The sequence below is a fragment of the Corvus moneduloides genome, chromosome 9 (assembly GCF_009650955.1).
Source record: "Corvus moneduloides isolate bCorMon1 chromosome 9, bCorMon1.pri, whole genome shotgun sequence".
Taxonomy (NCBI): Eukaryota; Metazoa; Chordata; class Aves; order Passeriformes; family Corvidae; genus Corvus; species Corvus moneduloides.
In genome coordinates, this window is record NC_045484.1 from 21,544,088 (window position 1) to 21,570,076 (window position 25,989).

A 25,989-nucleotide genomic window follows, 5' to 3' on the forward strand; every position below is an offset into this window, starting at 1 on the left:
AGGCCCAGTCACCTACCCTCTGCCTGCTCTTCCCAGGCAGTCATTCTTGGCTCATTTCCATGTACTGAGACTTATGATTCTTCTCACAGAGCCTGTCACAGTCTTAACTAAAATATTTCCTAGATAGGCTCACCTTCTGTAGAGATCCCTTTTCTGCTCTCTGTGTCTGTTTGTCCTCTCTGGCCCCATGCTCAGGCTGCTCTCTCTCTTGTGACAGGTGCACCTCGGAGAGCAGTGTGTCCTTCACGCGCTCTCCCGGGCAGCCATCCTCTTTCCGCTCGGATGAGGATATCATGCACAACCTGGAACGGCTCCCGTCCACCGGAGATGAGAGGTATGCCACTGCAGGTATAAAAGCCCCTCACAGGTTCCTTTTACTGCCTGGGAGCTGCACTGTGGTGGCTGCACGAATGAGAAGGACTGGTTGATTCTTTTGTCTCCTCTCTCCTAGGCACCATGCCCTTTCCAACCTCCCTGGAGTGCACAGGCAGGCTATTGAAGCCACTATGAATGAGGTAAGCCAGACTTGCCTCCCTGCTTCCAGCTAGAGCACACAACTGCTCTTCCACTCTTCCTAGCCTGCTCCAATCTGCAACCTGTCAGCTGAACTGACTGTTAGGCTTTACTGGTGTCACATAGGCTGTTAGCCTTGTGGTTCCCAAAAGCGTGGGATTACCTGGAGAAAATTCTTGCTGCGTTTGTGGTGGGCCAGGCAGAGCTGCCTTCTAAAGGCCTCTTCTTAGGTACATTCAGGAGATGAGGGATGTAGGAGATGGGAGAGACTGCCTCCGTCCTGTTGGGGCTTGGGTGAGGATTGGGGCAGGCTTGCAAACACAGGTCACCTGGATGTCGCTCTGTGTCCTTGCTCTGCTTAGATTCGCTGGCTCCTGGACGATGAGATTGTGTCAGCGCTGCGTCACTCACAGGTCATCAGCACCTCCATCCTGCACAGGGTGGCCACCCACATCTATAACTCCAAGGGCCGGCCCAGCTGCCACAGCGAGGTGGTGCTGCTCCAGTTTGTCTTTGGGCCTGAGCACTCTCTGGAGAAGTTCAAGGAGGTAAAGAGAAAGCCCTGAGGCAGCACCACGCTTTGCTACCAGGATGCTTATTCTTCCCTGTGTTTCAGGAGTTCAGAAGAATGGCTCTGCCAGGCTACATGCTCAATGCAGAAGGCGATGACTACCATTACGTCTCCATCAGCCGCCTGCACTCCAGGAGGGCTGCTCCAGACCCTTCAGGGACACCCTGCTTGCAGCAGCCAGCTGGAGGTGGCACCAGGACAGCCCTGGGCCAAGCAGGCCAGGAGGGGAGCAGCGAAACAGAGGCAGAAGGCTCTGAACTGTTACACCACAGGAGCTGTGTTCTCCCAGAAAGCGGCCAGGGTCTCTGGGAGTGGCCAGAGGGTGAGACGCGCATTGTGCCAGACACAGGAAACCCTGCAGGTGGAGGCAGCCACACACAGAATGAGGTGAGAAGCACTGAGTGATCTGTTGGTGACAGAATGTAGAAGGATGATGGGATTTTTTTTCAGTGCCTGTTTTTCTGGCCATTTTTGTGACCTTGGCTTTATGCAGGCTCCAGGAGATATGCTGAAACTTGATCAAAGCAGACCACCAGGCCAGGACTCCCTGGAAGAGGCAGTTCCAGAGACAACCATACAGTCGTTGCCATCCTCATCCTCTGAGAAGGGAAACAGTGAGAAATCACCATTGGTGACACCATCTGCAACGAGCCTGACTGAGTCTGTAACACAGGGCAGGGAAGGTAGGAGCTGCAGTGTGGGCAGGATGTACCTCAGCCTCAGAAACTTTTAAGGGAAGAGCCCAGTTCTGGCTGTGACATACATAATATAACTGCTACTCCTGTTCTTGTTCCTAAATACCAGCATTGTTACTGAGGACTTTGGTCTCTTCCTTGCCAGGTTGCTGGCAATTCACTGCTTAACAGTACCCAAGGTACTAGGCTATGCTGCTGCACTCATAGCCCTAATGACAGTTCCTGCTGATTTCAGTAATGGCTGTGAGAGCCCCATTTGCAAGCACTGCCTCCCCATGGCCAGCACAGTCCGACTGTCGTGTGATGTGATGTTTCTCCAGCACATGGGGCATGGGGAAGGGCTTAGCAAGTACTTCCATGATCAAACCCCTCTTCTGTTTGCAGGCTCCAGCAGGCAGCGTCCCAGCCGTGTGCAGAGCCTTGTGTCGAGCCAGGGCAGCATGGACTCCGACCATCTTGGTGAATCTGCTGGGGCAGGGAGGATGACAGTGTGTGGTGACACTAATAGTGATGCACTGGGGGGGGTCTGTGTGCCTGGGCTGGGGTGAGCCCTGAGGGTTCGTGAGTGGCTGCCGTGCCCAGGGAGGAGGTGGTTTGCCAGGCCTAGGGCTGAAGTGAGGATACATTGCAGGTTATGATGGGGGAAGCAGTGACTCGGAGTATGAGGAAGCATTAATGAGCGACCAGGAACCCAGGTGTCCCCTTATGCCGGATTTCTGGCTCATCATAAAAATCCATCAGGACCGAGTGGAGGTCTATTATCACACACGGTAAGGAGGGTCCCCTGTCTGACCACTGCGTCTCTGTACCATGACCTTGTTGCCGCTCACTCATCTCTGGACAGGATCTCTTCCCTGCCCAGTGTGGGTGGGAAGTTGCAGACTAGGCTGGTGCTCTATAAGGGGAAAACTGCCATCCTTTCCCACTGTGTTCCTGCTCCCAGCACCCAGTGACAGGCACTGTCCAGGTGCCCTGCTGACCCCATTCTCCCTTTCTTCGTAAAGCAGCCTGAGTGTGGAGAAGGCAGCATCAGCAGAGACAGAAGAGGAGCAGCCAGGGGAGTGCCAGAGTCTCAACCAGGTGGTGGTGAAGAAGATCAGTGAAATCTGCAGGGTTGTCAATCAGGTAATAAATCTCAAGAGGGCACTGACAGAGCTGCCAGTGATTAGATGGCTTAGATGAGAAGGGACCTCTGGAGGGTGTCTAGTCTGGGCTCAGCTCAGAGGAGGGCCTGGGGGGCCAGTTCAGCTTGGCGGGGTCAGAGGAAAAGGGACTCAGTCTGGCCCTCAGCACTTCTTGCTGTCTTCCGTGGCTGTGCAAGCAACAGAACCAATCTTTCCTTATCCTTTGCAGCGCTTGCTGCTGCAGGACCTGCATGACAGCCACATATGCAACTCATTACTGGTGGCAGAAAGTGAGGAGGACATCTGGAAGAGTGAAACACCATATACTTCTTACAGGCAGCGTGTGATGCCCACGGATGGTATGAATATTCCCTTGGCCATGCCTCAGCAGCAGTGCTACAAAGATGCCTAAGAAGGTCTTAACTTCCATGCTATGGCCCCAGCTATGTGCTATGTTCTTTACAGATTACTCTGTAGAGGAGAGCTACCAGCCCCGGGACTACCTGGCTGCCACCATGCAGTTCATGCCAGGGCACTTTGCTTGTGAGGTGGTGTGGAGCACACTCATCCACGTGCATTCACGCCTCAAGATGGGCCCCAACATGGGGGTCTCACGAGGTATGTACAGCCCAGGTTCCCCCCGGTTTGGCGTGTCGGGGGTCCGGCTGCTGGCTGGATTGGCACACCAGAGAAGGGTATGTAGGATAGCTAATGTCCCACATTGCCCACAGCTATCCAGGCACTTCGCTCGGTGCTCAACGCCTTCTCTGTGGTGAACAGGAAGAATATGTTTGTCTACCAGGAACGTGCCACTAAATCTGTTTTCTACCTCCGGTAAGAAGCCAGTGTGACTTGTTGGCCTGACCCTGCCTTGCTGGTGTGTTACACCAGACTGGGAGCTCCTTGAGACAGAAAGTATCTGCTCAGCCTCAGGGACTGTGTTGTGACCCAAGCACCAAATATCTGATTTCTGATGAGTCAGTCACATCAAGCCAGGCCCATCCTGCTCTCCTTGTGCTAAGCCTTTACACATGGGAGGAAAAATGATGGCTTTTTTGAAGGAGCCAGAGAACAGTTTTTCCACAAAACTCCATATTCTAGTCCCCACAAAATGCACAGGGGACAGAGCAAAGAAGATGTGGATCTTCTGTGGATGTATGATGCTGTCATCCTTGGGGATGGAGGCTGGCATGTCTTTCTCTTGTATTCAGGCTGACTGAAACCACCCACAGTGGGAAGGTGTGGGAAGCAGAGAGCAGCCTTAGTGCATCATCTCGCTCGCTAGCACTGACACGCAGCCAGGAGCCCATTTACAGTGAGGATCTGATGGTGAGTCTGCCGCTCTCTGCGAGCGGATATGGGCGCTCATGGTCGCCGGAGTGGAGGGAACTCAGTAGTTCCAGCAACCTGGATTTCACGTGGGGTAAAATTTACACTGTAGATATGTGGAGTGGAGCGGCAGTGGGTGGCATCTGCCTGACCCTGCTGACAGCCTGGGACAGTGATGGATCTAGAATTTATATGAAATTACTTCCACAGGGCTGTTTTTGCTTCTCCAGGGTTCTCGTTCCTCACTGGACACTGCCTCATGCCGTAGTGTGGACTCTGCCCGCCCTGTGGGACAGATAGACAGACACATCCAGCTGATGGTCCATGGTGTTGCCCCAGCAGGTATGTGTTATAGCACCTGGCAGCAGATGAACTGTGCTGATGTAAAGCAGAGGAACAGAGCTCTGCTCCCTGCCATCTTTGCTTGAAGATAGAGGAATCTCCCTCCTGCGCAAACAGCTCTTCCTTAGCCCATAACTGCTCTCTATTCTGTATGGGTGAAAATAAAAGGATCCACGGTCCACAATGAAACCTCCTGCAGACCATGCGCCAGCTTTCCCTGTGCAGGAGTGCAATTGTCTTTTCCTACTGCACCAGCAGTCTTCTGTGATCATAAACTCATAGAAAAAGATGTCCGAAGAAATTGATGGTGGGGAAAGTCATGTTCGCTATGGGAAGTGAATGTGAGGGTGGTACATCCTGAACAGGAAGGAAGAGGTGGCTGTAGTCATTCTTACTGATGGGGTGAAAAAGCTGCTTGTACCTCTGCTCACTTGCCAGGGCCTGAGATCACGGATGAGCTGGTCAAAGTGCTGCGCAGACGCCTGGACGAGGCCACCCTGGATATCATCACGGTCATGCTGGTGCGGAACTGCAAGCTGACCCCAGCCGATGTGGAGGTACCTCACTGGCTATCTGCTCTGTTCATCCCAGAGCACTTTCCTACATTTTGACCTGTCTCAGTTGCTCCTGCCCCAAGGAAGACCAGGGCAGTTTGCTACATCCTGTTCCCTGCTCCAGTGCTTGGTCAGGCTAGCGTTCACTGAGGTATACACTGTGTGGGTGCCAGGGTAGCTGGGAGATTCCCTCTGCTGGGTTTGCAGCACAGCAGGACTTCCCTGTGCCCTCCTTCCCACACCTTGGAATGAATGTCTGCTCCCATCTTGGGGCTGTCCTAGGCAGGGCCAGGAGTTGGACTTTGATGATATTTGTGGGTCTCTTCTAGTTCAGGATATTCTGCGATCTGTCTTAGGGCACTAGGTCTAGGGTTGTGCCCGCCACGCTCTCCCCTTGCAGAGCCATCTGGCATCATTTGTATCAGTATTAGAGCCCCAGGGCAGCCTGCTAGTACCAGCTGGGTTTTAAAGCCTCCTGTGTGCAGTTTATCCAGCCCCCTGGGACGCCGCCCACAGAGGTCCTGCAGTTCTCCCTGCCGCCTTCAGCCCTGCCCTGGCTGCACGCCGTGGCCTATTACCTGCGCCAGAACCTGCTCATCTTCCTGCACACCCCCAAGTACACCGACAGCAACGTGGAGCACCACTTCAAGGTGAGGAGGGCTGGGACTGGGACAGCAATCTGCCCAGCTTCTAGCTGCTGCTGAGGGCATTTGTGGGGGCAGCTCAGACACCATGTTCCCAGCTCTGCCATGGAGGGTTAGGGAGAAATTGACACTAACTCCTGAAGCCTGAGGGAGTTTTACAGGACTGAGCACATCCTGATTAGCCTAGGCAATCACTTGCTGTGCAAAAAGCAGCAACCACAAAGCTCATGCCCACATCCATGTCCCAGGAGCATGGGAGAAGATCCCCTTTCAAAGCTAAACTTGGCTCGTTGTATGTCTTGCTCAGATGTAAGGACTGAAACATCAAGATTAATAAAAATTTGGGAGCAGCCACCCACTCCTTAGCGTGGCTATAGCAAAGACAAAGGGTGAGGCCAGATATGTAGTGCCACATAACTCTCTATGAGCTGTAAGGGGTTCCTTCACCCCAGCAGTGGTGAAGGCTGTGTTGGCAAGTGTTTTGAGTAGCTCTGGATTTGATTCTACAGGTTTGGGGATGAGCTGTGCATACACACGAGCCTCTTTGCAGTTAAGGCAAGTTCTCTAATCTTTGTCAGTATCTTCTTTATTCTCCTTAGCACTACTTCAACCACAACGGGAGCATCCCTGACCAGGATCTCTATCTGTACAATAAACCGGGTGGCCAAGGCACTGGTGGAAAAGGTATTCTGCTCAACTCTTCTCGAACAGGGTATGGGGCTGTGTGCTGGGGAGCTGTTTTCCATGCTGTAGAGCTATGAGTGAGTGAGGAGGGCCAATGCTGGGGGAGTGCATTCCTCCACGGCTGGAAGGTGGGTAAGGTGTGTGCCTGGGGGACTGCACGCCTTTGCATGTATGGCAGAGCAAACTAAGGCCTCCATAGAGCAACTTGCTAAGCTTGACCTGTTGCTGCAGGAAGCAGCTCTAGACACAATGAGACCTCAGCGTGGGGCCAGAGGCTCTGTGGGGCTGGAGGTGGGAGCAGTTGTGGCAGAAGCCTTGCTGCAGAGGGAAATCTGGCTGCCTGTAACTGAGTGTGGGCTGTGTGGGCAATGTCCTTGCTTTTTTCTCTAGACTGCTGGAGGAGGGATTGGATAGGGCCCACCCTGCAGCGGGCTGTCATGTCGTGTTTTGTCCAGGCCGTGTGGTCTGTCACCTGGCCATTGCGTGTCTTGTGCCCCTCGTGCACCATTTGAATGTTCTTCTGTTATGTAGGTACCATGTCGGACCTTGTGCAGCACCTCTTTCCACTCTCTCACTTCCAAGGTAGCACCCGTGGCTCCAAGTATAACTCCATCTCCTTTTCCCATGCAGCTCTCTGGTCCCGGCTGATCTTGTTTTCCTTGTGTTGTGGCTTCAGATCTGACTCCTCTGTGTGTTTGTGTGTATGTGTCCATTTAGCTGAGCCCTGTTTCTTGCTGGCTGGATAAATGAGCAAACAGAATCTGCTGCCCTGAGGTGGCAGGTCAGTGATTCCCAGCTGCCGAGGGTCCGTGTGCTGCCCTGTTAGCTTGCAAGCAGTGAACTCCAAAATCCTGCATCTTTTTTCCCACAGATCCGAACAGGCATCTCTTCCCTGAGGAGGACAGGAGTCCTGATGTTTCAAATGTCATTGATGCTCCAGGGTGCAGCATTATCACTCTCCCAGTGGCTGTATCCTGGTGTGGGCTGTTCCCTTGCTTAGCAAAGGGCTGGAGTAGCCAGGCACCATTAGATATGTGCTTTGTATTTCAGTGAGCCTAGGTCAGAGGGGGCTCAGTGTCCCCCAGAGATGGGAGGTAACAGTTCTGTAGCACCCCACCTCCACTGCACCAGGAAGTGAGACTCTTGGCAGCTCTTGCTAATGTACCTATTCCTACAGCTCCAGAACTCAGATTTTGAGTTTCTTTGCTGTTTTTTTTTTTTTTTTAAACTTATGATTTAGTGGTTAGATTTCAGCTTCTCTATGCTCCTGGAAGCCTTGTTTCCTGCGACATGGAGGAGAGCCTTTCTGCTCCTTGGGCAGGGGCAGGCTGCTGACCTGGCCTGCTTGAATTGTGGTCAGTTGTTCTCATGTCCTCATCTCAGACAGACTGAAGCAGAGCAGAGGTACAGGAATGATGCGGTAGGGACGTGTGCCAGAGGCTGAAGGGGCTGAGTGTGGTAATTTATCCAGGAGAAGAACAGGGGAGTAGTCCATGATTACCACATGATCATTCAATCATTTTGGTGGGCCTGGGGGTGACTGCCAAGCCAGACTGTTGAGGAGTTTGTGCCCTTTACTGTTTAAAAAACGTAAGTCTGGCTGGTAAAGCTCATATTCACTGTCATGTGGGGCAGATTTCCTGCTCTTGATACCTCTGTATTAACACCCATGTCCTGGAGAGCTGCCCTGCTGCGGCAAGAGGCTCTGTGGGGGTTGCTCATAGGTGTAGTTTCTTTTCCTCAGTGTGGGTGCAGATGAGCTGCCCTCTGATTTGAATGCCTACTTCTCTCCTTTGTGAGCATCTCTCTCCATCCCAGTGCACTCTCCCTTGTGTCTGCTATGCCTTGGAGGAAAGGTTGCTGCAGAGCTTATGCTTCACAAGGAATGATAGAGACTGGGTGGTTGTGCTGTTGCTGATTAGACTGGGTACAGCCTGCTTGGGCTGGGTTTGTCTCCATGCAGAGAGGGCACTTGTCCAAGGGGATCCAGTCAGGGACACTTTGGTTTCTCTGCGGCAGTGGAGTCTGGTGTCACTGCCATCCTTGCTGGGATGGAGAAAGAGTATGGGCTCAGCAGTGTTGCAGGGGTAAGGTTATTTGCTTCTGGGCACATCACCCTTAGGCAGCATTGGGGCAGCTTTGCCATCCAGCCACCTGAGTGCTGTCTTAGGGGGCTTTCAAAGAGAGTGGGAACATTTCAGGTTACAATGTGAGGTTTGGACCTCAAAGCTACTTCCCTGGTGCCCTGACCATTGAGCTGGGCCGTGGGGAGTCAGTGTTTGTTTCTGCTCTGGTCCATTGCAGGGCTTCTCCTGTGTGCCCCAGGGCTCACAGGCTGTGGGCTGTGAGGCAGGAACCACACAGCTGCTCTGCAGCTCTGAACTGTCCTGTTGGGCGTGTGTAGAGCTCAGTAGAGAGAGCCAACAGGCAGGGTCTGAATTTTTCTCTGCAGTGACTCCAGGCTAGTCCTAGGTGTGAGCCTGCCTTGTTCCCAGTCCTGCCTGGTTGGAGTGGATGGGGAAGGCACCTAATCTTGTTCAGGTGTACAGTGAGGAGACGGCTGTGAGTGTAATCTCCAACAAGGTGTCAGATCTGCAGGGACTCTACATCCTTCACAGCCTGGAGGGGGCTGCTGGAGCATGTCTGGGCCCTGTACTCTGTCCCTTAAGAGGACAGGAATGTGAGCCCCATCTTGGATCAATCTGCATAAAGGCTCTCCTGGTGCAAATAAAGATAATTTCTTCTTGCATGTGATGCTGGACAACCCAGGAAGCTCCTGCAGGGCAAGTGAAATCTGCTGTGACTCTACGGGAGAGAGATTCTTGCAATGATGGGGACACCCTGTGCCAAACCCCATGCTTCTTACCCTAGCTCCCCACAGGCACAGCTGGCCTCTGCTCCCCTGGCTGCCTCCCCTCCTGTGGGCCCTGCCTGCCACGTGACACTGTGCAACTCTAGTGGTGACATGATGGTCCCAGCTGTGGAATGGCAAGGTGTAGGCAGGCACTGTAGGGGTGTACTTGGTGCTGTGCTGATGGAGGCTGTCTCGGGTTCTGCCCTGCAGGAATTGCGTGCATTGCACTGACATTTGTGGATGAGCATGGCAGCCCCACCTTGCTGCCCCACGGGGAGCGGCCTGACCCTCTGAAGCTTCCTTCCCCCTCACCCATCGTGGGCCTGCTGCAGGACACCGACTTTGAAAGCCTCACAGCAGTCAGCAGGCACCAGCCAGGGGCTGACCCCCCGCCTTCAGGTAGGGAGTTGGCCAGCAGCTGCCAATTGCCTGCGGCCTCTGCATCCCCTGGGGCACCTCAGAGGGCTGGTGAAGGCAGGGTTGAAGAGCCATGCAGAACTACCCTTTCCCCACAGAGCCCTGCATGCTGGTGCGCCTGGATATCTGGGAGAAGGGCAACATCAGCCTGCTGCAGCTGTCGGAGAAGCTGCGCGGGGCCCTGCGGCACGCACTCTGCGATGCTGTCATGGAGTTCCTGGTGCTGCCTGCCCCGCTCTGCGTGGAAGCTGCCTGCCCCCTGAGTGCTGCAGACCTGGAGGACCTGAGCTCTGCAGGTGAGAGCCTGGCCAGGGTGGCCACCTTGAGCCTCCACCGAGCCTTGCTCCTCCTGCCTGGCCAGCAGGAGCTTGCCTGTGCTGGGGGGAATCTGGTTGGGTGGGCAAGGAGGGAGGAAGCTGCTCTCCCCTCTGCCGCCTGTGTAGTGTGATGTCTTGGGGAAGAAGCATCATAGACATTAGTGTTGGAAAAGATATTTAAGGGTCTGTCTGCTCCCCAGGACCGTATCCACTTTGCTGGGTATTACTGATGGCTCTTCCCCTTCTCTCCAGTCAGGCTCTGGCCAGACACAGTGTGGTATACAGCAGCTTTGCAGGGGGAGGCTCTGCAGAGTCTGATTTGCTTTGTCTCCCCAGGAGGCCTAAGGAGGACCATGTCAGAGACCAAGGGCCTGGCTCTGCCCAGTGCAGGGCCTGGCAGGAGCTGTCCTCCACCCTTGCACTTCACCTCTGCACCTTCACCAAGCTCTGGAGAGCCAGTGACACCCACAAGCAAGCTGGGGCGCCGCAGCTTCTGGGACATGCTGGTAATGTTGCTGCAGGAACAGGGCTTGTGTCAGGCCAGGAGGAATGGACAGTAGGGATCTAGCTGGGGGTGGGAGGCCAGGCTGGCAGCAGGGGCTTTGAGATCATGGCACTGACTGGGCTGTGTATGTGCATACTATTAACTTACCCCTTTCTCCCCTAGAGCAAAGCAGAGTCCTCAGAGCTGGGCAGCCCCAAGACTACTGATGACATTGTGCTGGAGAGGCCAGAAGAGGCTCGCACGAGGCGGCGGCACAAGACTGAGAATGTTAAGCAGCACCTGAGCCAGGATCGGGCCACAGCCACAGCTGAACTGGAACAGGCACAGAGGCAAGCACAGCCTGCAGGCTGGACAGCCAGGACGTTGTTCCCCCCTATCTGTTGTACATTGCTCTGCATCCTGACAGCCTCTGGACCACATTTCTTTTTCTTGTACTTTCTCCCTTACACAGACAGTTTAGGAAAGCTGCCTTGCACACACAAAGCCTCAGCCCTTATTGCTGGAGCATTGCTGGGAGTACATCTGTTTCTCCCTGCCAGAGATCCCTTCTCTGCACTGTGGGGCCCTGTGCAACACCTGACACTCATGGCTACTGACTAAGAGTGACCCAGCTCAAGGATTGTATCAACCCGAAAAGGAGGCTCCCAGGGCTCTGCTCTGGAGCTGTGAGGGGACTGTTGCACTTTTCTACATTCACTACAGATGACTGATCTAGTGTAACTGTGCTTCCCTTCCCTCTCCTCAGGCGCCGAGCCTGCCAGCTGGAAGAAGGAGATGTAGGTACCATGCACCCACTCTTCAATCAAACCTGCCAGCAGTGGATGGCATTCATGAACCAGCTGGGTACGTGTTTTCAGGTCTCAGCTCTTCCAGATGGGCTGGGAGTGGGCTTTTTTACCCAGAACTCTCAGGACACGTCCTCTTACAGCACCATCCATCTTTATTCCTTGCCGGTCCTAGTTGCACACCCTGTCTCTCCCCAAACTTCACCAGAGTCACATTTGTCTCAGGGGCAGCATCAGCATTAGAAAGCTGTGGCAGGAGGCCTGGCATGGGCCTGTGCATCAGAACAAACCTGCTAAGGCCCATGGTTATGTCTGCCATGCTCCAAGTCCAGGGCTTGCCAAACTTGCCTGCAGCTGCTTTGGAGAGACCTGTACTCCAACAACCAGCTCCCAGAAGTAGCAGGGACGGAGGATCTGAGCCTCCACAACATGCTCTGGGACTGTGAAGTTGCATGGGAGACCCTCACTCTTGCAGGCAGGGAGGGAGAGGAGGAGCACCCTTCATATCCAGGGATTTGGGTTTGTATGGCTGCCACATTGCTGCTTTCTGGTTACCTTTGACTTTGGTGTTTGTGCAGCCTCTCACACTCCTGCTGGCAAAGTCGAGCTCTCCTCTTCCTCTGATGAGGAGTAAGCCAGGGAACGAGGAATAAGTGGGGGAATAAAGCACCGTGCTCAGAGCATACAGGGAGTTTGGTCCAGGTGCCATTTCAGGCCAGAGCCTGAAACCAGGGGTTGTTTCAGGCTTCTTCTTCTCCTTCATATAAGGCTCTTGTTCTCCAGCTCTGCCTGCCTCAGGCCCTTAGCCCTCTCCACTGCTCATGTGGGCAGGATGTGGCTCTGGTGCAGCTCAGCACCTTGTCCTACAGTACATCTTCCATGCAGGGTGCCCATCGGTGCAGCAGTGCTCCTTGGAGATGGTTTCTCGTTTCCTCCTGTCCTCTATCCTAGTGGAAGTGGTGAACCTGGTCACTGCCCTGGCAAGTGACACCACTGTCAAAGTGTTTGAGCAGATCTGGTGAGTTACGTGATTCACAGGTGGCCGTTTGGCACCAGCAGGTGTTGATCAGCTGTATTTCTACTGCCACAGCTCTACTTGTCAGCCACCTTTGGGGCCTTTCTTTGCAGCTACCATCGGGGCACTGCCTTCTTGCCCTATAAGTCTGGCCAGAGTGTCAGCCCTCGCCCTGGAGTCATCAGACACTTCATCCTGCTGGGACGCAACTTCCAGCAGTGGCGTTGCAGCACAGAACAGGGTGAGTGCCTGGCCATGGTACCCAGGACTGTGCTGGGGTCTCTTGTGGGGGGACAATCAATGAACAGGTTCCCCTCCTTACTGGGACAGACTGCTTTTGCCCAGAGGTGGGCAGTGGGTTGTCTGGTTTTGCCTTCTGAGACCTTACTCTCATATGTGTTTGTAACAGCTTATTTCAAGATGAGCTGAGCAGTACTGTGGCAAAACATCCTGTCATGCCACCTTAATGGCATGATGGGGCGTAAGAGCGGGATGAACCAGTACTGAGGGTCGTAACTGTGACTTCTTCCAGCTCACAAAGGGCTCCAGCGCTTTGAGGCCATGGAATTCAGCTCAGCAGAGAGAGGTTCTGATCCCAGCCTTGTGGGTCGAGACCTGGTGCCCCGGCAAAGGTTCCTCTTCCTGGAGATCATTGACAAAAAGGTAGTAATGGTGCCTGTGTGATGTTGCCTCCTCAAAAACTGTTCCTGGATGATCCAGGTCTAGAAAGAGGAGAGGAAGAGTGCCTCTGCAGGCAACCAGCCTTCCACAGGGAAGAGTCCTCCAAAGCAGCTGTGCAGGATGTCTCTGCTTGTGTCACAAGTATAGCTGCAGGTTCCCTGCAGCACTCTAGGGAATGCCAGGGCCAGCAGCCCTCGCTGTCTCTGTGTTCAGCTGTCCTGCTGTGGGCTGTAATTGCCCTTTCCCTGCTCACAGCAAGGCCCAGGCTGGGCTCTTGTACTGCCAGTGGAAGTACAGCCACCACCACTGTTGTGGCTGTTAACAGGGGACTCGAATTGAGCTTTTACCATTCTCCCTGTTCCAGCCTTGTCATCCAAAACTGGCTGCAGCAAGTACCACCAGAACACCTGGGGTAGCCTGTGCCACCATGCAGGGTCTCTCTGAGAGTCCTTAAATCTTCCCCTCCTCTCTGTCCAGCTGACGCTCTACACTTACAACTGGTCCCCAGACCTGGGCGCCAACCTGAACTGCTCCCTGACTCGCCTGCTGCAGTGGCAGAATGCCCGGTCACACATCGTGCACTGCCTGATCAGCCAAAAGCTGGGACTCTTCCACCACCACTGCTTCATGGACACACCATGGCATGAGGACAGCAAGCAGGTAGGGCACCATGCCAGGCAGGGCAGTCTTTTCTTCATCAGGAAGGGCCTTGGCAGTCTGGGGGTCTGAGGAAGCTTGCAGGCACCTTTTGTGTGCTGATTGGCAGGGCATCCCGAGACATTCACATGTCCAACTTAACCATTCCCAGCCAGACTGTTGCCCTACTCTTGGAGACAGAGGTGGAAGGGGAAGCCAGGTCCTCCTGCTGGTAGCACTTATTGGTGACTGAATTATTTAGGGTGAAGGAGGCTGAGGAATGGGCTTCCCACTGCACATTAGAGCCATGCTGGGCCCAGGCCTGCTCTTCTTGGGACTGGTAGTGGAGAAGACTAACACGGATCTCAGCAGATGGCCAGAACTGGATTTGCTCTGTGGGTTCTTGCTCCAAGGCTGGCAGTAAGGAGGCTTTCATGGCTGTATCTGTTTGCTTAGGAGCCAAATCCTTTCCTGAACTCCACTTTGGAGGTGGATGCACTGATCCGGAGCCCGTGTCCCCCACCCAGCAAGGAGCAAGGCCGGCTGAGCAGCTCTGCCCGCAGCCTCCCGTCCCTGCACTTCCATCCTGACGTGGTGCCCTTTGATGAAGCTCTGCGGGACGTTACCACCATCAGGCGCATACCCCATGGGCCTGACTCGGGACCTTTTGACCCCGTGGCTCGGCATGGGGCCCAGTTCCTGGAAATCAAGAGCATGGAGAGGAAAGGTAAAGCAAAGGGGCTGATATCGTGGGAGCCTGCCTAATAATCTCACTTCTGGAAAAGGAGAGCAGAGCAGAACGAGAGTTTTGACAGGGGACAGTTCTCTGCAGGAATGGGTGATGGCCTGTTCAGGGTGGGAGTAAAGGAGAGTAGCAATACTTGGGGCTGTGGCTTGATGCTCTTGTGACTGCTCTCTTTCCTCTAGAACTGGAGAAACAGATGAAGATTGAAAACCTCTTTGTCACCTGGCAGCAGAGATCAGCTCAGTCCAACATGCCTATCAGTGTGAGTGCAGCCTGGGCAGGATGTGGCCTGGGCCTTCTTACAGCACACTAGGAGCACCAGCAAAGGGGAGCACTAAAGCTTTAGTGTATGTTGGGTGTATGTTGGGGATGGTGCTAGGCAGTGGAGCACTGCTCTCTGCTTGAACTTTTGGGATTGTAGGGCTCTGAACCACACTTGGGCATGGGGCCTCACTACCCAGCACTGGAAAGGCTGTAAAGCAGGGGATTCCCCCAGTTAGGTTCATTTGAGCAGCATTGCAGTGTCATGGACGACTTGCTCCCGGCCTCGGTGAGGGGTGTGTGCTGTAACCATGCCCCTCTCATGTCGTGCAGCTGGCAGACCTGGAGACTCTGAAGCAGTCCTCACGCCTGGTTCACTACTGTGCCACCCCCTTGCTCTTTGACCCGGCCTTCCGGCAGCAAATCCAGACTGACCAGCTGGGCAAGGTAGAGGGGAAGGTGAGTGTCAGCAAGCACCAGGAGGTGCTCATTGGTGACTGAATTATTTAGGGGGAAGAAGGCTGAGGAATGGGCTTCCCACCGCACATTAGAGCCATGCTGAGCCCAGGCCTGCTCTTCTTGGGACTGGTAGTATGAGTAGTCTTTTTCCAAGACAGAGCTGCTCTAGCCTCACTCCTACAATACAGGATAAATTTGAACCCTGTAAGATGGAGACTGAGAAAATCCTTGGGTCCTCAGAGCCGTTCTCCTGCAGCCACACTATCCCTGGAGAAAACTGATTTCCTTTTCTACCCAGGGAATTCAGGGCTGAGTCTGGAGAAGCCATCAAGGGCACTGTGTGGTACTGATCTTTTAAGGAAGCAAAACTTCCCTCATGCATTTGGCAGCCAGACCTGGTAAACCTTTCTTGGACCAAACAAATAGCTGAAACAATTGAAAGCAAACCAGCTGAATCCTGAGCAGGTTGCAACCTGACAGACTGTAACCAGTGCAGATCCCATACTGGCTGTTCACAGTCTGTATGTGTGTCGGAAGGGAAGAATAGGCTGTTGTAATTTATCAAAATGTCAAAAGGACTTTGACAGAGTCTTTAAGCAGAGGTTGCTACAGAAATTGAACACTCACAAGTGAAAGGGAAAGTATCATCACAGAATGAAAACTTCACTTTGTTTTTGGAACAGAGCAAAATGGAAATTGGTTATTGGATTTGAAGAGCCTCGCAGCAGGGGTTTCAAGGTGGTGTATTGGGTTCAGTATCTCCAGGTCTTTTATTGGGACGTATGAGCTGCCAGGCTTTGCAGTGCTGGAGGGCTGTTCAGATAGGTCAGAACAGAAAAAGACTGCAAGGAACTCAGGAGATAGCTGAGTAGCTTGTGAAGTGAGCGCTATTGTGAGAGCTGGGATCTGGTTCCCAGTAAAACAGCACAATGTGGAGAGAAATTTGAACCCTTTTGTATTGTACACTCACTGCAGAGCCTGTACAGAGCAGACATCTCAGTGGTTTCTTCAATTTGGGAACAGCTGGGTACAGCAGACACTGGTTAGAATACACCAGAAAGGGGTGTTAGTATAATGGGAAATATTCTAATACATTTCTAAAATGCTACTGTATTAATGTCTTCATCTGACCAGTAAGTGTGAGACCAAACATTTGTGGCAAAGGCACTGAACTGGAGAGACTTGGAGGTCAAAGAGTAGCTGGAGCGATGCCAGGTAAAGAGACATCTCTTGTGGTTGGTGGAACAGATAGGCAGAAAGCCAGATAGAAACACGTAACAGAGCCGCAGGCTTAAAGTAGAGAGATCAAAAAATGAAACCGTAGTCTCTCTCAGCACAAAGAAAAGGAGTTTTCAGGACATCAAAAGGAGAACTGAAAGTGTTTAGAAGGAAACACTGTTCCTTTTCAGTGCTACTGAACTGCTAGGAAATCCTGAGAAGTCAGCACGATTCATAAGGGGGTTGGACTCTTACCATGGCAATAGGAGTTGAAGCTCTGAGCTTTGCATGAACCAGTTTGTGAGTCCCTAACATTTTGTGGAAGCTGTTCTGGGGGGCAGATGTGAATTCTGGCACAGGCTATTTCCTGCAGGTTGTTGCAGTACTGTTAGGTCAGAGCATGGCTGGGTAGATCTTGGATCTGGGATTTTGGCACATGCACTAGGACAGTACCTGGAGAACCAGATGTTAGTGCTCTCTGGCAGAGATACATCTACCTTTTGCTCAAGCAGGGCACCTGGTGTCCTCAGCTGGGGCCAGTCACAGCAGTTTTCCTTAGCAACTTTCTCTTGCAGAAGCGCCACCGCTCCAATGACTCTACAGCTTCAGGGAGGGACCGCAGCCACAGCTGTGACTCAGCAGAAGCGCTGCCCTGCAAGGTGAAGGAGGAGCCATGGCTGCAGGAGATGTGCAATGCCTTCCTGCAGCAGTACATCCAGTACCTGCAGAGCATGGGCTTCATCCTGGTCCAGGTGCGGCCACCCTCACCCACCACTCGCAGGTCAGTGATGTGCTGGGAGCCCTGGTGTTGGAGAAAAGCCACCATGCTGAGCTGTGCCCTGGTTTGACACAACAGGTCTTGGCTCCCTGCTCAAGGCTGTCTCTGCTCTCATTTCCAATAGCACAAGCCGGATCCGAGCTCTAGCAGCAATGGGAGTGGAGGGTAGAGGGTCCTTTTCCTACACAAAGCCAAAACCAGAGGGAAGTCCAAAGGTGAGCGCGTTTCTCTTACAAGGGTGGAACTGGGATGGAAGTCAGGCTGTGGAGTGGACCAGTTCTGGTTGGCTTTTGAAATGGTTTCAGGCAGAAAGGATGTGGGAGGGCAGAGAAAGCATCAAAAGCAGCCTGTCTAGACCAGCACCATCTTTGGGAGTTCGGGTATGATGAGATCTCTTTGCCCTCCTGCATGTCCTCCTACAGGCCTCAGAGCCACTTCCTGGCGCTGGGTGGAACCAGGGCAAATACCAAAAGACTGGTAACAACTTGGAGGGGCTCAGAAGAGGAACAGGATGACCTAGAGCAAGGATAGCTGCTTTTGGGTGAGATTCTGGAGGATTACCTGTCAGAGAATCTTCAGCATCTACAGTTAAGGGCAACTCTAGGGCAGAAGGATCTTTAGCTAGAGTGAGATGAATGCAGAAGTTAAAGAGGTTAGAGAAGATAAGCCTAGAATGGCTCTACTGTGAGAGCAGGCTGAGGTTCCTCATGTATAAAGAAGTGGCAGCTAGGGAGGAACAAGTCAGAGCTGTACAAAATTGAAGCTAACCTGGAAAGGGATTGATCTTTTGCTGTCTTATTCAATACAACACCTAGAGACCATCAGATGAAAGTATTTGGAGCCAGTTTTGAAACTAAGGAGTGTTTCTTTGAGCAGCAGCTACCAGTGGTCATCATCAAAAGGTTTTGTGAACAATTAAGACCTTAAGTGAGTTTTGTGAACATGAGCTTACAAGATAAAATAAGTACCTGGAAGAGAATTCCATTGGAGTCTCCAGCTGAGCAGAAACCACCCATGGCTCATGGAATCACCCAGAGATGATGGGAGCAGGTAGCATTTACTCACCCTTTTCCAACACTTTATTGGCACCTGCCTTTGGCTGATGTTGGTGCAGGACTGTGAGTAAGACAACACCTTGCAGATAAAATGAGAAAGAGAGCAATCTGCTGAGCACATTAAGAGGGGGCAAATGTATAGCTCTGTATCAGGCAGGCACAATGGTCTGGGGACACCTCAGCAAGGAGTGAGGTTCCATGGACACTATCCTTCCTTGGCTCACAGTGTCCCACACTCTAGCAACACCATGTCCTGAGCAAGCAGGAGGTGAAGGGATCAGTGTGCCTGGTGTGTTCTCTCAAAGACTGTTAGGTTTGTTAGGATCCTTTTCACTGTCAGCTCTGCCGTATCTCCTCTCTTCTCTCCAGTGAGATTGCTCAGTTGAGGAGGCCCCTCTATTTCCACCTCTGCCACAGAGCCTTGTGGCAGCTTCACACCCTTGTGCACCAGAGAGCCTCTTCAGCTTTGTCCTTCTCTTCCCAGAGCACAAGCCCTGCTGTTGCCACCTACCATCTACAGAGGGCTCTTCCAGGTGGGATTGTGCTCATGGAGTTGGCCTTCCAGGTAAGAAAGAACAAGAAACAAAGTATCTCTGGGGGTTCAGGGACAGTCTTCAGAGGTGACAAAAGGGAGTGATGAGGAGTGCAGCAGGGACATGTGATTCTTCATTTGTCCTGTTTCTTCCATGGCCCTGCAAGACTGGGATCAGCTGGAGATTATTCTGCAGGGCTCAGAGCAGTAAGAGTTGCCTGTAGGAAGGATAATAAAGGGCTCAGCAGCAGTTAGGGTGCTCTGTTCTCAGCCACTTGTTGGCTGGTCTGGCTTGGTTCAGACAAGATGAGACAGAACATGGGGCAAGAATGTCTGGGCCCCAGCCCAGAGCGTGAAGCGTGGGGGCTGTGCTCCTTCCCTGGAGAGGCCCAAGGCTGTGCTGTGCTCTGCTCACGTGCTCTCTCCTCCAGGGCTGTTACTTCTGTGTGAAGCAGTACGCGCTGGAGTGCTCGCGGATCCCCATGGGCCAGTCTGTGAACTCTCAGGTAATGGCTTTGCAGGCACAGCTGGTGCTCCTCAGGGTCAGGGGATGCTTTGGGGGGAGGAGTGATCTCTGGAATGGAATGGGCAGTTCAGGTATAGCAAGTTCTGGAGAGCTCTGCTCCTCCTCATGGAAAAGCCTTCTGCAGCCACGTGCCCTCCATGGCTCTGCTGGAGCAGAGCTGAAGTGCAGTAAAAGGGGGTGGGAGGTTTGGCAAGAGGATGACTCTCATCCTAGCTTGGGGAACAAGACAGAACAGACTGGGGAGGAATAGGAGCAATTCTGGCAAAGATGACTGCTCCAGAGAAAGTCAGTGCATGGCTCTCTGCTTCCCTTGGAACAAGAAGGAAGTGGAATGGGAACAGGCATCTGTGAACATGATTGGCTGCCCTTTGCCAGAGGAGATTACTTTCTGCACCAGAAAGGTTCCTTTATACCTCTGTGCCTTGCTCTACAACACTCTGGGGCTGCCTGCTCCCTTCTCCTTTGTAGGGTCAGGGTGTTTCCTGCCTGTTCCCAAGGGCACTAGGTGTCTGTGTAGAGGCTGGCCAGCCCCAGGCTGTCTGAGACAGGAGGCATGCATGACCATACTGTCCTTTCCAAGGTGCCTCTGTAGCACGGCTGCATCTTATATATGCCAAAAGTGTCTCTCCTAAGCTTAGAGCCTTCCAGGGCCTTGTCTGCGGGTTTGCTGAGTCTTTCCTGGAAAGCTTGCACATGCACAGGGCAGTGGTATGAGGCTGCATCCTGCTCTGATGCTGGGACAGCTGCACTGGCTGTGCCATGCCTTGTCAGCAGGGCTTTGCAGGAGGGTGTGAGGTGCCTGGCAACATTCCTGCCTTGACTCCCTGTCCCTCCACAGCTTTCTATGCTCTTCACGGAGGAGTGTGACAAGGTGCGGGACCTCATGCACGTGCATTCGTTCAGCTATGACTTCCACCTGCGCATAGTCCACCAGTACCTGCTGGGCTCCCACATGACTCTCCGCCAAGGCTACCATCTCACCAGCTTCCTGGAGGATTTCATTGCCCATCACCCTGACATCCCCAAATTTGGCCGCAACCACGTTTTCCAAGGTCTGTAGGTCAATGTGTGATCAGTCTGGGGTTGATCACCAGCACGTAACTTGGCAAAATGTTTCCAAGTCCTTTACAAATAAACCTGACCTTTGGAGTATTCAGGGAGATGACAGGGTGAGGGTGATGGGAGGGGCTGAGCTCTGGGGGAAGTCCTTGTTGCCCTGTTGTGGAAGTGGCAGGTTGGTTGCTCTGTCTCCTGGAGTAGATGGGAGGACACTGCTCTGCCCAGGTAAGAGGCACAGAGTGCCTCCTGTGATAGCAATGTATTTTTCCACTAGGCACGCTGGCCCTGCCCACCAACATGATCACTGCACACCAGCTGTACAACTACATTGCTGACCATGCCAACACCTACCACATGAAACCCCTGCGCATGGCCCGACCGGCCACGGGCAGTGACAGCAAGAAGGGAACACCAGGCACAGAGCAGAATGAATATGCACTTGTCTCTATTTGGAACAGGTGAGTGCATCTGCTACAAGTTCCTGGAGCTGCTGGAGATTGGTGGCAACCTTCCAGTCCCTTGGGACACTGCCCCAAGGTGCCAGCAAAGCTGACAGCTCTACACAGTGGCAGACAGCAGTTCTGGCGAATTCTTCTGAGATGGCCATCAGGGGTGGTGTGTATGTGTGCAGGTGCATTTGACATTTCCTGTGGCACTTCTGAGGAGTCCCGCTGTGTGGAATTCCCTATGTCCAGTGGTTCTGTTGTGATCAGGAGCCCTGGGAGAACAAAGCGAGGTTTCCTTCATATTGATGTGCCTTTTTTTATCACAGCTCGGGCTCCTACAAGGACTCTGAAGGTCTGCGTCATCATGATGACTTTGACGTGTCCCTCCTGGTTTGTCACAGTGCAGCACCATTTGAGGAGCAGAGTGAGGCAGAGAGACGCATGCTCCGGTGAGCACTGGGCGCCAGTGACAGCAAAGCTTCCTGGCTGGGGAGGAGGGCTCTGGGAGGGACTGGTTCTGTCTGGAATAGCACAGGCAGAGTTGTTGGTGTCTAGGGAGGATCACTGTGAGAACTTGGGCAGAGAAGCACCCTTTCTGGCAGGGACAGAGGGGCCTGTGGTTCACTTGCAGTGCAGCTGAGAGGGGAGCAGCCCTTCTCCAGGTCACAAGTGTCTCCTTGCTCCCAGTTTGCGTTTCTACGTCATCATGACAAGCCAGCGGGAGCTCTTTCCGCGGCTCACGGCCGACATGCGACGCTTCAAGAAGCTGCCACGCTTGCAGCGGGAAGTGCTGGAGCCTGTGGTGGGCCGGGCAGCCTGGGAGGCAGCGGAGCCAGAGCCGAGCCTGGGCCGGCAGCCGTCGGCAGAGCGGGAGCTGTGGCAGGACGTGGAGGACAGCAGCGAGTTCTATGTGGGGGGCACACAGGTCAAACTGGGGCCAGGGCTCTTCTACACCTCGCCACTCTTCCCCTTGCTGGCCTCCGAGGTGGCCTCAGCCCAGAAGCAGCTCAGCAGCATGGTACAGCTGGCCAAGTGCCACTGCCGCAGGGACAACCTCTGGAAGCGCCTCTTCCTTCTGGAGCCTCTGGCTTCTGACAAGCTGAAGCTGGGCAAGCTCTCCCTGGTGGAGCTGGAGGAGCTGCTCGACGCCGTGCATGGGAAATCCATTGCAGATGTCGACCCCCAGCTGGTGAGCAGCAAGGATTGGGGGCACAGTGCACAGCAGCTGCTGTTCTGCTCTGGGGATGAAGTGGGGAGCCAGGTGAAGGGGCGTGCAATGCACATCTCTTCCTGCTTGGTGGGAAGGTAGAGGCAGGAACATAGTTCCTAGCTGGCAGGGGAAGGGGGAGACTGCACGGACCTGTCTGTAGAGAGTGAACAGCCCTCAGTCAGCATCCTCAGTGGGCTGTGAGGGTTGCATCTGATTTGGGGTCTGGAGGCTGCTGTGGCAATATGGCTGCTGGTGCCATGGCTAGAGGGAGGATGAAAATCAGGCCTTTTCTATGCCTGCAGGAATGCTTCCTCACCATGACAGTCTCCTGGTACCAGAGCCTCATCAAGGTGCTGTTGAGCCGCTTTCCCCAGAGCTGTCGGCACTTCCACAATGCTGAAACCGGCACCCAGTATCTGGTAAGACACAGCCCATTGCCCACCTGCAGCCTCTGTCCCCATGTCCCTGTCCTGGGTTCTGTACTGGCTCCTCTCTAACGTGCTCTGTGACTCTCCTGACAGGTTGTGCTCAACCAGAAGTTCACAGATTGCTTCGTTCTTGTGTTTCTCGATTCTCATTCAGGAAAAACAGTGAGTGCTTGGGAACAGAATAACAGCTATGTTGGCTCAGGCCAGGAATTTGTCTAGATTGATCTAGCAGTGGCCATGGGTAGGTGTGCATGAGAACATGACCAGGTCAAGAAGCTTGTAATGCTTCTCTTAAATACTGTCCCAACATCTGAAAATCAGTAGCTTAGGCCCATCCTGAGCTACAGGTGGCCTTTGCATTTATTTAATAGCCCTCCACAGCTTTATTTCCTTTGGTTCATTTCTAGCATCCACAATTTCCCCTGACTTGCAGCTCCATGAGGCAGATGCAGTCTAGGTGAAGAACTTCCTTGGCTTAATTTTGAAGCTCTTACTGTTCTTTCCGTGTGATGCCCGTTTGTTCTTGTATTAGAAAACAGTGAGCACTTGATCCTCTTTTCCTTCACAGGATTGCTTTTGGATCATTTTCTCAGCTGTCTCTCTATCCAGGCTAAGCAGTCCTTCTGTATTCAGTCCAAAGTCAGATCACACTGGGTCTGGGTGGGAGGGGCTACCAGTACTGTGGGCTGCTCCTACCTGGGCAGAAAGGAAGGGGACCTGCACTGTCAGGGTCCCAGCAAACCTGCAAGGACCTTTCCCCTCACTGAACTTGACGGTAAAAATACTTTGCTTTCAGCTGTGCTCCCAGGCAGGGTACAGGATGGGTCACAGGGAATGCAGCTCCATGTGAGAGCAGGGGATCTACAGGAGGCTTCAGTCCACGATAAGGCTTCTGCAGACTGCAGAGTAACTGATACTGTATAAAATAAATCACACTCCATCTGAAAAGCAGGTAGCAGAGACAGAAGAGGTGGTGCTTGCTGGAAGGCTGCTCAGTGCCTCCTGCCACCTGATGGTCTTAGTGTCACCTTGTGGTCATTGATATGATATACCCAGCCCTCCATCCCCTCTCCCAGTGACTCCCATTTTGTAACAGAAATCCTTTGTTTTCATAACATTGTATTTTGTGCTTAGCATTCATCCCATTCTTGTGGTCTCTCAAAACTCTCTCAGGTTTTTTTGTTGTTTTTTTTTTTTTTGCATTATCCCAATCCTCTTTTGAATTAGTGCCTCAAATTTTTTATCAGCACACTCCTCATCTTTGTACCAGACTTGTTAAAGTACTAGGCAATGTGAGTCCCAAAGCCTGTCCTGAAGGAACTCTGTGACCTCTCTACAGCCTGCTATTTTCCCCTTTCAGCACTGCCATGTTCTCACCTTATAATTTTTAGCTAATTCCTATCTTTTCCGCTCACCTAAATTTCCCATGTGGCACCACATCAAATCCTTCCTGAATCTCAGATAAGATGTACCATGATTCCTTTGTCTAGAAATGTTACCTTATCAAAGAGAACTTTAGTGTTAGCACATCACTTTAGTAACACTGAGCTGTGTTTCCCTCATGGTTCTGTCTCTCCCAGCCTGCTCTGAAGCCTTGCATGCTGCTGGAGTTGGGTTCACAAATCACTTCCTTTCCCCTCTTAAACGATGGTGGTGCATTTGCTGTTTTGTAGTTACACAGCTCTTCTCATGGTTTTACCAGTTTGTTAGGGATCCTGGCTACTGGATGTGCTGCATTTCAGCTCTGGAGAACGTCCCGTCCCTATGTCTTGCCTCCATGATGCTGATCTAAGTGCACTGAGTCACTGACATTTTTGTTCTGCTTCAGCTCCTGCAACCTCTGCCTGCTCCCTACTCCCCTCTGCCCTTGCCCTGCCTTGTCAGTACAGTCACAAATCGGAGTGGAGCAGGCAGCATTTATTTTTAGGATTGCAGTTATTACATTTAATCTCCTCCTCTTCCCCATTTGTTGCACTCCTACTCTTCGCCTTAGAAGAAGAAATTTCCCTCTAATTTCCCTGGAAGCTCCGATTACTGTGGAGGCAGTAGGATCCCCTCCTCCCCTGTGGCTGCTGCCAGGACTGGTGTAACTGCAGATGCATGAGAGCTGGGACAGAGTGGGCAAGTCTTTGCATCAAACTTCCACCAGAAAAATTGGGAGGAGGCTCAAACATGCTCTGTCACAGGAGGAGGCACTAGTTTTGTGCCATTGGCATTTTTGGGACTTCTCCCAGTATTTTCCTAACACTGCCAAAGAAATGTCCACACACCTGGGCTAGGGACTGCACAGTGCTTGTCTGCATCCTGTCTCCTGACCCTCTCCTCCCTCTTGGCAGAGCCTCACCGTGGTTTTCCGGGAGCCGTTCCCAGTGCAGCCCCAGAACAGCGAGAGTCCTCTGCCACAGCTCGTGTCCACATACCATCACCTGGAGTCAGTTATCAACACCGCCTGCTTCAACCTGTGGACGGGCCTGCTCTAGCACTGGCACCCACATCCTGGAGCAATGATTCCGACCTCGGCACAGCCATGCCATTGGTGACCATGGGGAAGAACAGGTCTCTGGGGGGACCTGTGCGTGGGCACTGCAGGCAGCACTGCCGGTGGCACACATGGCTACTGACTTGAGGAGCCAGGGGATGTGCACCTCATCGCTGGCTGGCTGGTATGGCCCTTGTGTGCTGTTTTCAGTGGGTTTGATATGAATGGCCTTGAAGCAAACAGCAAGGGCAGGAACTTGGCTGCTGCAACAGCCTGGCTGAAGCAGAGCAACTCTCAGGGACATGGCTTTGGCATCCATAGGTGAGTTCTGCCCGCTGGGAAGGCACTGAGGAGCACACGTGGCACCATCTTCTGCCCAGGGCAGCACTGCACAGTGCTCTGGCTTTATGAGGAAAGACTCCTGACCACAGGGCTCCTGGCAGTGAGGAAAACTGCTACTGGCCTTTTGCTTTCCTCAGGAGAGCACAAATGGGACAGGAAGGGTGAACTGGACCACAGAAGGTTTTATGGAGGTGTACATTTGAGCCATTGGTGTATCTGTGAAATAAACTGAACCAGATCCTTGCTCAGTCACTGTAGGCTGTGGAAAGCTGCCTGTAGAGGATGCAGAGTGGCCCTGACTATGGGGCTGGCTGGGTTTGCTTTGGAATCTGACACTTGCTCTGGAGCAGGAGCAGCAGGGCAGTCAGCCTTGAGTGTCCATGGGCAGGCAGCCCCCACCCAGCCTGTTACCTTGGATCGGACAGCCTGGGAGAGGATGGCTTGCCTTACTTGCAGCCCTGCTACAGAGTCAGTGCTGGGTACTGGCAACACCCTTAAGAACTTCAGTACCTGGAAGTCCAGAGCATTCTTCCCACAACTTCAGGCACCAGCTGGAATGCTCCCCTTATTAGGGGAGACTGGAAAGCTCTCCCTGGACACCCTTGCAGCCTGGAAAGTAAAGTTCTCTTGTGTGCCTGAGCCATCCCTAAATCTAACATGCTGCAGGTGATACTTGTGTAGATGAGGGTCCAACAGCTTCGACTGGCCCAGTAGAGCCTGGGGAAGGGAAATATGACATAGATGCGTAGAGCCTGGGGAAGGGAAATATGAGATAGATGCTCCTA

The 25,989-nt window shown here is 53.0% G+C and overlaps 1 protein-coding gene and 1 long non-coding RNA gene across 10 annotated transcripts in view; one reads left to right on the plus strand and one right to left on the minus strand.

Annotated features, from left to right (window-relative positions):
- Positions 1-25,452, plus strand: part of SZT2 (SZT2 subunit of KICSTOR complex) — a 54,562-nt gene extending 29,110 nt beyond the window's left edge. For 2 of the 9 annotated variants that reach the window (XM_032117224.1, XM_032117225.1), the window contains exons 34-73: positions 218-334; positions 452-515; positions 876-1,061; positions 1,130-1,471; positions 1,578-1,767; positions 2,164-2,238; positions 2,411-2,549; positions 2,784-2,904; positions 3,133-3,262; positions 3,369-3,521; positions 3,635-3,737; positions 4,115-4,232; positions 4,463-4,574; positions 5,013-5,131; positions 5,614-5,778; positions 6,372-6,456; positions 6,988-7,038; positions 9,521-9,709; positions 9,826-10,023; positions 10,381-10,550; positions 10,712-10,878; positions 11,295-11,392; positions 12,220-12,352; positions 12,463-12,590; positions 12,882-13,012; positions 13,508-13,690; positions 14,123-14,393; positions 14,594-14,673; positions 15,006-15,131; positions 16,925-17,130; positions 17,252-17,342; positions 18,667-18,747; positions 19,146-19,220; positions 20,079-20,292; positions 20,574-20,757; positions 21,072-21,194; positions 21,433-21,934; positions 22,258-22,374; positions 22,477-22,545; positions 24,720-25,452. In XM_032117224.1, coding sequence (XP_031973115.1) covers positions 218-334; positions 452-515; positions 876-1,061; positions 1,130-1,471; positions 1,578-1,767; positions 2,164-2,238; positions 2,411-2,549; positions 2,784-2,904; positions 3,133-3,262; positions 3,369-3,521; positions 3,635-3,737; positions 4,115-4,232; positions 4,463-4,574; positions 5,013-5,131; positions 5,614-5,778; positions 6,372-6,456; positions 6,988-7,038; positions 9,521-9,709; positions 9,826-10,023; positions 10,381-10,550; positions 10,712-10,878; positions 11,295-11,392; positions 12,220-12,352; positions 12,463-12,590; positions 12,882-13,012; positions 13,508-13,690; positions 14,123-14,393; positions 14,594-14,673; positions 15,006-15,131; positions 16,925-17,130; positions 17,252-17,342; positions 18,667-18,747; positions 19,146-19,220; positions 20,079-20,292; positions 20,574-20,757; positions 21,072-21,194; positions 21,433-21,934; positions 22,258-22,374; positions 22,477-22,545; positions 24,720-24,863 — 5,950 coding nt within the window. In that variant the 3' untranslated portion in view covers positions 24,864-25,452. Of the gene's footprint in view, positions 1-217; positions 335-451; positions 516-875; positions 1,062-1,129; positions 1,472-1,577; positions 1,768-2,163; positions 2,239-2,410; positions 2,550-2,783; positions 2,905-3,132; positions 3,263-3,368; positions 3,522-3,634; positions 3,738-4,114; positions 4,233-4,462; positions 4,575-5,012; positions 5,132-5,613; positions 5,779-6,371; positions 6,457-6,987; positions 7,039-9,520; positions 9,710-9,825; positions 10,024-10,380; positions 10,551-10,711; positions 10,879-11,294; positions 11,393-12,219; positions 12,353-12,462; positions 12,591-12,881; positions 13,013-13,507; positions 13,691-14,122; positions 14,394-14,593; positions 14,674-15,005; positions 15,132-16,924; positions 17,131-17,251; positions 17,343-17,549; positions 18,066-18,551; positions 18,748-19,145; positions 19,221-20,078; positions 20,293-20,573; positions 20,758-21,071; positions 21,195-21,432; positions 21,935-22,257; positions 22,375-22,476; positions 22,546-24,719 lie in introns of those variants that run through there. The other 7 variants (XM_032117230.1, XM_032117233.1, XM_032117228.1 and 4 more) reach the window with 5 other exon arrangements.
- LOC116447748 lies at positions 25,028-25,943 on the minus strand. Its single transcript, XR_004241678.1, has 2 exons — positions 25,715-25,943; positions 25,028-25,630 (listed from the first exon to the last, which is right to left on the minus strand). It is a non-coding gene; the product is annotated as an uncharacterized LOC116447748 (long non-coding RNA).
- Between the last annotated feature and the right edge of the window lie 46 nt (positions 25,944-25,989).